Here is a 13,880-nt window from a genome sequence, read left to right as displayed (position 1 = left end):
GAGAATAATCACCGACTTGACGTGGCTGCAAAATACACTGAACACTTCTCCTGATGGCTGCAGTTTGTGTGTGTGTGTGTGTGTGTGTGTGTGTGTGTGTGTGTGTGTGTGTGAGTGAGAGAGTGTATGTGTTTGTGCTCAGAGGCTGATGCACTTTTCTTATCTGCTGTGGGTGGATCGGAGGGGTGGTGGGATGAAGGTGGGGGTGGAGGTGGTGCAGGTGGGGGTTGCAGGCAAGCAGGGAGGCTGAAGTCGGGGTTTCCATGGAAACCATTGTATTTCCCTCCCTTGTGATTGGTGCTGCTGGCACGAGCAAGTGTCTGCTATTTCTGTCATTATTCAACACCTCAGACACAAGCACAGTCACAGGACACACACACACACACACACACACACACACACACAGACATACACGCGGGATACATGGAACTTGAATAGTGGAGCATTGACAAACACAAACAAAGGCTCCTCTATACCTAGTTTCCCCCTCAAATCACCCTAGTTGTATCTCTATCATCACATACTGGATCATTATACACAAAAACTCTCGGGGCATTATTCATCATCAGTCCCCTTTGCACCATTTACTGTTAAAACACACAAATTAACAGGGAAAATAAACATCTGATACAGCCTTCTTCCTTACGTACAGATCATATGAGCAGCAGCATACAGAGTGATCGTCCCTGCTACTAAATCCACCCCAAAAACACCAACATAGAGCTGGTCTAATGTCAGATAACCTTGGCTGAACAGTACTTGGATCAATTTACCAATTGATTTATCAGTAATAAGAGGCAATGACTCATGAACTAATCAGTGTTGGTGGAGCTGCGCTTCCACTGATGAATGAATCCCTCAGGAAATACACTGCATGAAAGAGAGATGTCACACACTGATGTGTGGGACAGTCCATTCATGCAAATCCTGAGGGAGGAATAAACAATTTTCAGCACATCAATCAAGACAAGAAAACCTAAAAATAAAGCTTATATACTGTAGGCTTGAAATCAAAGGGGATATCTGCAGTAAAATACAGTAACAGGGAAATAAAATTATTAGATTTGACAGAATCAACAGCCATCTTCATGCATCAAAGGGTTGCAAAGCACATTGTTATTAAAACATCTCATTTGGCACAATTACTAAAAGTATGATTCACAGAGAAAACAACAGAGGACATGAGCCAGAGGCAACAACAACAACCTGTTTACAACAGTCTGACCCAAAAATAAGATACCAAAGCTAATGAGATAAACCCAAAAATGACCAAATTTATAGGAAAACAGAGTCAGTCCTTATCATCTCATTTTATTCATAATGTTCTGCTTTAAAAGATCTAAAAAATTTAGAGAAAATAAAATACTCATTAAGGGGCTCCATAAAGACCTTTAATTAAGTATGGAATCCCCTTCTTAAAGAAAAGTTGATCGCTGTTTTGTTAAATCAAAAAGTCAGCTTAACACGTTCACCCAATACAGCCCTGCAGTTTGTGTTTTTGCATTTTATTTATGTATTTTTGATTATTGGGGGTTTGTCTCTTTTAATATTATTATTTTTATCAGTATGTTCTGTGTTTCTTGTCAGTGTTTTGTAGGCAATATGCCATTAAATATATCATCATAGTACTGTAACACCTACAAAAAAACCCAACACTAAACAAAGTTTAAAAAAAATAATAAAAAAATAAGATCTGAAACTACCAGATATCTCTTCTCTTTTTATTCAAACACTGGGGTTGGGATAGATCCAAACAACTTTAGATATTTTTGTCTGATATTACTTTTGATGCCAAATAGGCTGTGCATTGTCAGGGGAGTAGGCATAATAAGCTGGACAGCTTCAGCCTAAATATTTCTGGTCTGTTGAAAATCTGATAACATGTTTTATTCATCTTGTTTTTATTTTCTGTTGTATTATTTTGTTGGAAAACATTGCCTATGGTGCTTACTTTATTTTCTTGTCTTTTTAGCAACATTTTTCCCTCATATGTACACATCAATGGATTAAGGTATTATGTACATTTTCACTGAAATGAATTGCAAACAAGCTGAATTCTCTTAGTCCCACTTAAGATTTTAAAGCTTTATTATGACTCTAATCCATAGACTGTATTAAACAATAGACCCGGCCACTGTGACATCACAGTTCGTCATTTTGGCCGTCACCATCTTGGATATATGGCGCCAGAAGTGACTGTATTTAACAAGAGGTTGGAGCTGTGGACAAAGAAAGGTGCAGATCTGACTCACAGACTGTTGCAAAGCCTTGCAGACAGCTTGTCACTCAAGCAGCCCCGCGTGTGAACAGGTGAGTTATATAACAATTCACTCCCTTTACAGTTCTCATGAATGTTGAAATTATCAAAAGAAACTTAACTTTGTTTTGTACCAGGGTTTTAACATGTTTACTTCTGCTGTGAAGTCTGGCATTTAAAGATGCAGCTCAATGGAGACTGAATCTGTTTTGGAGTTGGCCTCAAGTGGCCATTTAATGAACTGCAGTTGTTGGCATTTCCACATTGGCTTCATTTTTCAGCCTGAGGTTCCCACTTACTCTCACAAGGGCTCCAATTAAGACTTTTTTCCATTATCGAATACATTTTTCTCAATCAATTGTTTAGACTTAAATATGCCATATATACTGCACTCTACATACTTTGAATGTATTCTGAATGTACTGCATACTGCCCATAAATGAGCAATTAAGTATGCCCTTAGCAACAGACTATTGATAATGAAGCATACTCAAGCAACATGACTTTATCACATGACCAACTGGTGGTTTGACCCAGCAACTCAAATTTCCAAACAGGTGTTACTTGGATAAACAGAAAACATACTCGGAATGGAAATAGTTGTATGATTGCCAGAATAATGTATAACTCAATAAAGTGTCATATTAAAAGTTTTTAACCTGGCTTAAAATCTCCACTGTTGCAATTGAAGAAATGCAATTGATGGGCAGATGATTACACAGGTGTAGCTTTCGGGGTGCAATTTTTAGTTTGAAAGTAGCACCACAAAGTGATGCAGAAAAGCACAAATTAGAGCATAAAAATACATCAAAATGCAGGAAATTCAGTCCGTCATGCTCAAAATTTTCTGGTTGTGATTAACTACTGAATTGCACAATACTATATCTCACGCTCCAGTGGTAAACAGAGTCAATCCTCAGGGCAAGAAATAGTTCACTAAGTGTAATAATATGTATGTTGTGTGGGCCGGCCTTTTGTAAATGTTAATCTCAGCTCATTAACATTAACCACTGGGATTCTTTTCCTCTCTGTGAATCAATAATCCAGCCTCGTGAGAGAGCTTTTGCCGGATTGTGCACAGAGGGAAAGCTGAACATATAAGGAGACAGAATAAGAGAAATGCTGATCCAGAGGATAAATGTGATTTTCTATCCTAATTGTAGGCTTCTGCACCCGTTGGTGGGACCTGATGTGACCTGCAGGGAGGTTAGTCCTAGAGGCTGAAAAAGCAGAGCCATCCCTCCATGAGGAGCCCAGAGAAAGTGAGGCACTAAGACCCAGTGGAGAGCAGGGTAGGCTGGGTACTGCCTGCCCACCCGCCGCCTGCTTGTCTGCCCTGCACGGCTCTGCAGTTACCCTAGGCTCGTGCCGGAGACAATACGGAGTGTGTATGAAAGTGTGTGTGTATGTTTGTCCACTCTTTGTGTAACACAGACTGAAGGACAGGAGCCCTCTCCTCTTTTTTTGTGCCATCTCTCCTTCTAGCTCTCTCACCTGAATCGAAGACCTGGCTGAACAAGAGCTGAGGGGAAGGAGGTGTGTGTGTTTGGAGGGATGGAGAGGGGGGCGGTCAGCTCGGCTGGGTGGGAGGTGATGACGAGATGAAAGGGGCCAGGTGAGGAGGAGACACAGGAGCACCCCTCTCCTCTCTCTCTCTCTGTCTCTCTCTCTCTGTCTGTGACGTGGTGTGTGTGTGTGTGTGTGTGTTTGCTGTGTATGTGTGAGGGGGGGAGAGAAAGCGAAACAGGTCGGCTCTCCTTCAGTAGACTGTGAACCTGCACAGGAGGAAGCAGCCCTCTCCAGACTGAGGTATGTCACTGACTTATCATCACACACACATCTCCACACATACCTGCCCTGTTAGCGGAGTGTGTAGGGAGATGTGTGGGTTTTAATGCGTGGATGTGAGGATGCTGAAAAGGTGGAGAGAGCAAGATCTGACTGAAGAGGACGAGACTAGAACAAATGTTTTGTTTTGTCATGTTATCTTGGTGTATCTGTGTTAAAATGGCATTTCTGGGAAGAGATTTTATGTATTCCTATTTAAACTCCTGATTGCCACTTGCTGAGGAGAGAATGTGCTTTGTAATGAAAGGGACACTTGAACAACAGGCTGTTTCTCTCCTTGCAGTAAGCATCGTGTCATGTGCATATTATTGGGTCATATGGTTTCCAGCAGGCAGATGCTGAGATTCTGCTGCACCTTAAACTCAAGATTTTGTGTGAATTTCTTCAGAGCTTCTGAGGCAGAGTTTGACTCTAAAATGCACTTATCTCATTGATTTGATCACACAGACCAGGAGGAATGTGCTGTATGTGAGCCACAAAGTCCCTAATGTTCCTTGTTATCATGTAAATTGTTCAGTTTTTGTGGTTTCGACTTGATAAAATCAACTTCAAAACAGCTAACAGCGCCAATTTGGATGCTTTTTAATCAGATTTTTTTTTGGTCATGCAGAGTTGTGGTGATAATTTCCTTTAGCTGGAGCACCAAAGTGACCCCGGACACCAGAGAGCAATAAAACCATCAGTGCAGACTGGACTAAGAATCTCCAGAGGGCTGCTTGTTGTTCCATTGTAGCCAAGATATTTTTGTTTATTGGTTGTTTTATTGGGCTGAAGGTGACTGTAACCCTTTGACCTATTCAGCAAAGGCCACCTTACGTACGCCTGCGTCTGTCTGGTGACTGCGTGCTCGGTGCGCATATGTGGGCAGGAAAACAAGAGGCGCCTCGCAGGGATGAAGCCTGTCACACTTGTGAAATGGAAAACTTGCACATGCAGGTGTTACGGCATGTGGAAATGTACCAAAGCCTCGGTGCTCGTTCCACGGCTTTTACAGTGTGTGGGGTTGTGTCCAGGTGAGGTTGTGACAGTAAACACAGCGTGGGGCCTCTCCACTTCTCCACTGGCCACACAAACACTCACTGCTCTGCCACATGAATTGTAGATGATAATTTAGCTGCATGGGTTTAATTCAGAAGAGTATTTAGCCTCTCAGACTGAACTTAGCCTCTCAGAATGTATTTCCCCATAAATTAGAAAATCGTGGGATGCTTTCATATTTATCGTGACATGATTGTAATAATATGATTTATTGATCCTGTCCTCCCATCACTTGAGACAGCAGGCAGCTCTGTAGTGCTGAGTTTCGCAGTTCATTCGCTTGTCCACTTTGCTTCTTGACTCTGTTAAGGGCGACATATGGTCCACTCTGCACTGTTAGCTTCTCCCTGAGGCACCAGCTGCCCTGAAAACACACATCTGAGGATGCAGATGTCAAATATGAAGTGAATTATGACCCAGGCTACAAGTGAGTGCAGGCTGCATCAAGTCTGACGGCTTCACAGAGTCACCGCAACAGAGAAGATGATACCTTTTTTTTTTTTCTTTTTTACACAAAGGACTGCACTAAAAACCCTTTTTTGCATTTTGATATAAGTGACAAATATGAGATTGCTTTAGAATTCATCTGCTATCCTTTTTATTGTCGGACAGACTAAAAACAACGGGATTATAATGACAGTATTTGCATTAATAGTAGATTAGATTGATGGGTCTAGGGATTATCTTTCCAATGTTTGCATAATGTAATTTTAGTCTGAGCAAAAAAAAAATGATTTAGGTGGTTTTTCATGAGACAAATCTATCAAGTTGTCATATTTCCACACTACAACCTGCTACCTTAGGTTTCATTGATGTCTTGATCATAAAATATCCTTAAAATTACATAATCTAAACTGTAGTTTTCATCATTAAGTGACCTCCAGTAAACTCAAACGCATCATCAAACTAACACAACCTTCACCTGTGCCTTCTTTTAACCAGGACTTTCTCTGCTGTTTCAGATCTTTCCATCTAAAGGTCATATTGGCGAGAGAACGACGACATCACTAAAAGTTACAAGTGTGAGAACTGTGACTGCAGAGCTCCAGGCTAAATTCTGCCAGGGGTCAGGGCCTGCACAGCTCCAGCTGCCATGACAGACACCACCGCCTGAGCTTCTCAGTGACACCCTATGACAGGGGAGGATGGGTGATGGGCCCGTGAAGTTCAGCGGCCTCTCTCCTCCTTATCCCATCCTCTCATGGAGCGTCCCGTCACACCGAGCCCCTCCTGGAACACTTCTCTCTCCAGCCACCCCACATTTCCAGCCTCACTGCATCAGAATATCTCTAACGTAACCCCATCGGTTGCGAGCAGCCAAGGTGGGGTAGATGTGAACCAGTCCTTGGCGCTGTGTGCTATGCTCATCATTGACGTGCTGGCGGTGGTGGGGAACTTAGCCGTGATAATTGTCATCACCAAAACACCACAGCTGCGCAAGTTTGCCTTTGTGTTCCACCTGTGTCTGGTGGACCTGCTGGCAGCACTAGTGTTAATGCCTTTGGGGATGCTGTCAGACCGAATCCTGGCGGACGAGGCGTTGTGTCGGAGCTACCTCTGCTTGAGTGTGTGTCTTGTGAGCGCTGCCATCCTCACCATCTCTGCCATAAATGTGGAGCGCTACTACTACATAGTCCACCCTATGCGTCATGAGGTGAAGATGACAGTGGGAGTGGTGGTGATGGTGCTCGTGGGAATTTGGATTAAAGCCGTTGTAATGTCAGTGCTGCCTCTTCTGGGATGGCTGCTCCAGGGGAACCAGGGCATGGGGACGCCGTCAGTCATTGTTCAGGGTCAGAGACACTGCTCCCTCCACTGGGTGGGAGGCAGGACCACACGGCTGCTTTTCATGGTCTTCTTTACATTCATCTATTTTCTGTGCCCCATGCTTATCATTCTGGTGGTATACTGCAACATGTTCAAGGTGGCGCGGGTAGCAGCCATGCAGCACGGCCCCCTTCCCACATGGATGGACACGCCACGGCAACGGTCTGAGTCTATCAGCAGCCACTCCACCATGGCGGCCAGCCTCGGTGGAACTGGCGCCCGCACCACCCCGAATAGGACCTTCAGTGGCGGGAAGGCTGCGGTGGTCCTGGTGGCGGTGGGAGGTCAGTTCCTCTGTTGCTGGCTGCCGTATTTCTCCTTCCATCTCTACTCGGCCGTGGCGTCTACCTCTCCTGCCTCGCTGGCCCAGCTGGAGGACGTGGTCACATGGATTGGCTATTTCTGCTTCACCTCCAACCCCTTCTTCTATGGCTGCCTGAACCGGCAGATTCGTGAGGAGCTGGGCCGCCACCTGGCCTGCCTCTTCAAGCGGGCCGGGCCGGGCGAAGGGGAGCAGCTGCCGAGCCGTGAGGCCTCGATTGAAGAGAATTTTTTGCAGTTCCTTCAGGGCACTGGATGCAATCTGGAGCCCTGCAACTCTCACAGCAGAGCCAGCCCAGAGGAGCCAGAGACTGAGGGCCTTCAGGAATCAGCTGTTCAGCAGAACACGCCAGCTGACTTCCACATCCCAGGGCAGATCCTTGAGGAAACCTCAGAGTTCATACAGCGGCAACAGCTGAACAATGAGCTGCATGTATCAGAGAACTGCTGCAAAACTGTCCCAGAGCTGTAGCTGCCTTTCATGTACTGACTGTTTTTCCGTCTATAATCCAATAAATATACTTAGTTTTATTCATGTTTTCTAAAGATTTGTTGATGAAATACGTCTTGTGTTCATGCTACAACAGTGTTTTTAAGCTAAAAATCCAGTGAACTGCAAAACATGAAGAATTTCAGTTTTTCAGAGAAGGACAAAGCTGCATATATCATGTGCATAATCTCAACAGTCATGAAGCACTACATGTTTTCAGAGCCATAAAGCGGTCAGGCTGTTTTCGGTGTGATATTAGCAGATGGACAGTAAACCCTTGTTGTGTTTATCACAGGTCAGTGGTGTGACAAACATCACATTAATGTAAAGAAGTGTTGAAACTCTGTGAGAGCAAAATTTCAGGGGGAACAAAGTTTTCACAGTTGATGGAAAACTATAAGAGCCATTAAAGGTCTAGTCTGCAGGATTTATTGGTATCTTGCGGTGAAGTTGCCAAACTGAATCTTCTCCAGTGGGTCAAACCTGGCTGACATGAAAATGCAAATGGACCCACTAGAGCAGGTGTTTGATTTGTCTGTCCTGGGCTACTCTGGAAACAACATGGCGGATTCTGTGGGAGAGGACCCACTCCGTATGTAGATTATCAATGGCTCATTCTAAGTTAACAAAAACACAACATTTCTAATTTCAGGTGATTATACACAAATGAAAACATAGTTCTTAGTATTATACACCATTTCTACCAACAGATGCCCCTGAATCCTGCATACAGGACCGTTTAAAAACAATTTTGAGACAAATGCTCAGTGAAATGTTAGTTTTCATTTGTCCATTCATCATTAAAAGTTTGGTTCTCCATCAGTCATTTGAATATAATCTACAGTATGAAATAAGTCATGCATTACTGTGATTACAATGACTTGAAGAAGCCCCTTGACAATCAATTCAATTTGACACAGCAGGTTCTTAATGAACAAACAGCTGTTGTATTATTAATTCAACTGATGATCCAACCATAAAAACCACCCTGCTGCACCTCTATTTTAACATTAGTTCATCTCCAGCAAAATGCTATTTTTTTAGAACTGACTGCTGGAAGAAAACCTAAAAAAGTAAAGGTTGTAAGTTAGCTGTCAATGTTTCGGATCTGTTTCCATCAAAGTGTATTTATTCAACTTGCAAATCTCCTAAAAACACCTAGGAATTAATGCAAAATGTAGCTGTTTTCCCAGCAGAAAGGAGTGAGCCATTTTAAAAATTGTCTCTGTTTAAAATATTCAGTGTGCTGAACGGGATCATTTCACAGCTGGTGCTGCTGGTGGTATTTATAATAAACAGGCTGGCACAGCAGCGTATTTTAAGCCTTTTTTCAGGAACATTATTATCATGTTTATCTGTTCTCGGTCTTGTGATTATCACCTCCTCACCAAAATCATCTCACATCAGCAGACTCGTGATTTCACCCCCTTCCACTCAAAGAAAAACATTGTGACTGGTTTAATTTGCATGACAGTGATGGTGTTAAGAATTTAAGCTTTTGTGAAAACACCCAGCTAGCAGCACAGTTCAACTTTCAGTTTGTGGAAACGAGGCTGGCATGTGGACAGATTCGGACACCACGACCAGTCCCTGTCACCCTGTGATGTCTGTGCTGTTTACAGGTAAACACAGAAACAGTATGAGCACGCTTGTGTTTGTGCTCTAAACAACCAGGCTTGTTGTGGCTACACGGCAGCACACAGGTGAGACAAAGCTTACACATGGCAAGCTTCGCCTTTGGCCTCATTTAGCAACAAATGAAAGACACTGGTGATACTTTCTCTGATCTCAGGTGGAAAACAAACAGTTTGCACAAGTCACACGAGCAGTGACAAATGTTCCAAAGAAAATTACAAAGGCACAAATCTCTGACTAAACACTTTTGTCTCTTTTTATACTCGCTCTTTCTTGCTGCCTTCATCTATTTTGGACTGCCTCGTACCAGACTGTTGGCATGATCACAAGACACCCAACACCAGGCGAATAGGGAATATTTTGCTGGGAGTCAGAACATAAAAAAGGCCCCTTTGTCCAGAGGAGACATAATGTTCTTAATTTTCTGGAGATATGACTTTGTTTCTGTTTTTCAGATGGGGTCATCATGTTTTAAAATGTGTCTTTTCTGTTAAAAAGATGGTGCAAGCCCAAATGTAATCACAAGATGAAACCGTTGCCATAACCCCCAATGCTTTGCAGTTTGTATGCGTCTTTTTTTTTTAACATTAAAACCACACAATACATTTCTTTAAAAATTATTAATATACAACTTTATACAACATTGATTCCACCAGCATACAGAAACAAGAGTTTAACCTCTGTATTTCAATAATGCCCTTCCTCATTGGGCATTATTGATCATCTCCCCTTTATGGTACAGTGTTGTAATAAATTCACTGATACTTCATGCAGTCTGGGGGTCATTACAAAGCCCCTTATGCTGATTGAATCCACTACTCAATCAGCTGGATTTCCGTTACCCTTGGCAGCAAAATTGCCCCCGGCCAATCTGATTAAACGCTTTAAGCTCTATTTCTGCCACCATCTGTTGATTATGAGGACGGAGATGTAAGCTGTTCTGAAGGGCAGATAATATTCCCAGCTTCAGGAATATTCATGGACACTGTCACCCACAGCTTTATTTGTTTTTAATACAGTCAATATGTTCACCCCGCCCTCCTTTTTTTCTTTTTGTACCTGAGCTGAAAAAACTATTTGAAATCATTATTGGGGTTTGTTTTTCCCTTGTGTATTAGTTATACCCATCAGCTGAAATGATTAAAGACACAGCAAGAAGATTAAATTGAGTGTCATGGTTGTTGTTGTAGCTACCACACATTTTCAGATCATCTATCACATGATCAATTCCCACATCATCTCTTTGTCTCCTGCCACTGTCACTTAAAACAAAAATGGTGTTTTGGCACCTATCTTTTAAAGGTGCTGCACAGTGCCATAATCAAATAGTGTTATACAGAACCATTAGAGATGAAATACAGCACTATAGTGTTTTTTTTATTTATTTTTGAGCTTGGGAGTCCTTGAATGATGCCATGTAATAAGCCTATCATGAATGAGTCAAAGGTCCCATTTTATGGTTATTTTCAGGTTCACACTTGTATTTTGGGTTTCTACTAGAACATGTTTGCTTTAATGCTCAAAAAATGCTCTGTTTTCCGCATACTGTCTGTTCTGAAACAGCTGTATTCACAGTCTGTCTGAAAAACTCTGTTTTAGTGCCTGTCTCTTTAAGCCCCACCTCTCAAAAAAGCCCAGTCTGCTCCGATTGGTCACTGTGTCCAGGTCTCCCACATCTGCACTCTTGGCATCTCTGCACTGTTATTGCAGTAGGGGAATGACAGTAACATCACTGCAGGTGCAGTTTCTGCTTTTATATAGTATTTTTTGTTGCTGTCAAGGTGCAAACCATAGCGATATGAGGTTTAGTTACAACCTTAAAATACATTTCATTTGTTAAGAAATGGTAAAACCCACTGTTAGACGTAAAGGGGGACCAGTAGAATTACTTTATATATATATATATATATATATATATATAAAAAATGGAAAAACAAATAGTGAAATCTGTAGATAAGAATGTTGCCATTTGTGACATCAAAACTTCACTGTAGTCCTAACGTCTCATTTAAAGGCTCAGCTTCTGAATGCAGACTGCGTGCATCCCTCTATTTATTGCTTTCATACTTTCACAGTAGTTATATAGCACCTTTACTTGCTTTTTGATAAAAAAATAAAAGCTGATCTGACTTTTTACAATATGAGACCTTTAAAATATAAATGATTATGAATGAGTTCTTATAATGTTGGCTTTAACGATTCAGAATCCTGCACCAAATGTTTGTAGGTTTGCAGCCTCTGTTTATATATATATATATATGTGTGTGTGTGTGTGTGTGTGTGTGTGTGTGTGTGTGTGGGTGCGTGTGTATATATATATATATATATATATTTATATAGTGTGTTGATTCTTTCTCCAGTAAACTGAGCTTAACTAAGCTTGAGAAGCAGCTGAGAACCTTAACAGAACTATAGAGGGTGTAAAAATGTTATGTGCTATAGAACCACTGAGGAACCAGCATTTCTCTCTCTCTCTCTCTGTGAAATAGAGCAATGCGAACAGGATGAAAGAGGAGTGACATTTGGAGGAAGGCAGGATACTGAGGCTTGTCAGTGTGAGGGGATGTTGTGGACGACATTGTAATTCTCGACAATTGAACTTACACCTTACAGACACTGACCACCTCATATCACAACATCAGGTTCTACATAATGTAATTAACACCCAAATGCATTTATTAATGGACAAATTGTTGGGGACACTCTTTTCAATAAGAGCATGTAATTCTAAGCCATTATTCCTAAATGTTTTCTAGTGGTGGAAACCACATTTTCAATATATTTGTAGACTTCTTGACTTGCGTATTTTCATTTTATGCTGCTTTATATTTTACTCCACTATATTTTAGAGGAAAATATTGTACACTCCATTTATCTGATAGCTTAAACAGATACTCAAATTAATTATACAAAACATTAAAGGACTAATATTTTGTATAAATATATTGTTATAGATTAAGTTACCCAGCAGTAGATGAGATATAACAGTTGCACATTGATGCATGATTAAAATCCAAAAACCTTTGCATATTCAATATTTCTTAGTTATGATGCATTTTCAGTTTTTATTTAATTTTAGTTGTTTTTCACCAGAAAAATCCAAACATAGACTCCATCCACCCAGCAGGACCCGGGGCTCTTCCTCTTTTTTTCTGATTATCCTAATTTTCTTCCCCTCTCCTGTGCTGCTCCCCATTGGCCTGTGTGACTCATAGCTTTCATGTTGAGCTGTGGAGGGCGCCTCCTGCAGCGCAGAGAAACAGTTCAAACAGCCTGACCTTTGTGATGGACTACAACACACCCAGCGAAAGTGCTCAAGGGCAGCTGCCATCATCATGTCACTCTAGGGGGCCACCCACTGGGTGCAGTGCTCAGTCATTCAGTCCATCAGTGGAGCGTGTTTCTTATAAACTAAACAGAAAGCTGGGATTATCTGAGCAACAGGTTTGGAGAAAACCTGTCTATCTGTGAGCATGAACTTTACTTTGTTTCTTGTTGACAGACAACTATTAAAGAGTGTTAAATTTTACTCTGATGTGTTTTGACTGCTATCATCCTGCAGTCTTCCTCAGAAGAGTCACGTGATGTGAGCATGGAGGCGGTGAAAAGTCTCCATCACAGAGATTAACTCAATCACATGAATTTCTCACTCAACACAATTTATCCTTATGTCTCTGAAATCAGCTGTTGCCTCTGTAACCTGCTGATGACAGCAGCTTTGGCAGGACGAGACTGGAGCAAAATTTAGGGATTGTTACACAGACATAAAGTCATAAGTAAAGATATACTAGATACTGGTTCCAATAAAGAGGTTTAGGGACATAATTGGCCAATCACTACTAGCAAAGTAAATTTCAAATAACTTTCCTGGTCTTTAAAATTGTTTTCTAAATCTACACCTCAGAAATTAAATTCTTTACTTAATCTGCATCTGATACATGATATAATATGACTACACCACTTTCTAATAAAGGATTTCTAAGCTGTAGCAAATATCTTTTATAATTGTTAGATAAGTTAATAGCCGTTACCAAGGACAAAGTTGTTTTAATTGCTTTTAATCATTTCTGATTTGAGATAATGTAGTCATAAATATAATGCTTTAAGAAATGCTTGGGACTAAATAGATAGATTGGGACTAAATAGATTTTGATCCAGATGATAAGTGGTCATCTGGTCTCATTAGTTTAAGGGATTTTTGTGAAATCCCTTAAACTAGCCCAAAATTAGTTTGCATAAAAGCTGCTGTATGCAACATTTAGAGCATTAATATGGTAGCAAACAACTATTTAATTGAGTCACGCTCCCTCTCTTTGAGTTGTATTCCCAGTTTCTCTGTTCTTTGTTGTGGCAGACAACCCTTCTGCATGTGTGTGTTATGCCATCCTGACACATGGAGGTGGAATAGCGTTTTCGAAGAAGCATAACACCTGAGCCACACTGTCTCCATGCGTGTGCGTCACA

General features: G+C 41.5%; 1 protein-coding gene across 1 annotated transcript; it reads left to right on the top strand.

The window, feature by feature from the left end:
- The first annotated feature begins 3,978 nt into the window (after window positions 1-3,978).
- On the top strand, window positions 3,979-7,763 carry gpr61 (G protein-coupled receptor 61). The gene is made up of 2 exons (XM_042492497.1): window positions 3,979-4,066; window positions 6,106-7,763. Exon 2 carries the CDS (start codon window positions 6,345-6,347, stop codon window positions 7,761-7,763), a length of 1,419 nt encoding a protein of 472 aa, XP_042348431.1. The 5' UTR covers window positions 3,979-4,066; window positions 6,106-6,344.
- The last annotated feature ends 6,117 nt before the right edge of the window (window positions 7,764-13,880 follow it).

This window comes from Plectropomus leopardus, chromosome 8, assembly GCF_008729295.1.
Source record: "Plectropomus leopardus isolate mb chromosome 8, YSFRI_Pleo_2.0, whole genome shotgun sequence".
Lineage (NCBI taxonomy): Eukaryota > Metazoa > Chordata > Actinopteri > Perciformes > Serranidae > Plectropomus > Plectropomus leopardus.
This window is presented reverse-complemented; position numbering and strand designations above follow the sequence as displayed.

Bases quoted from the DNA above. Each gene is read 5' to 3' on its own strand.
- gpr61 (XM_042492497.1), top strand. From the start codon at position 6,345: ATGGAGCGTCCCGTCACACCGAGCCCCTCCTGGAACACTTCTCTCTCC.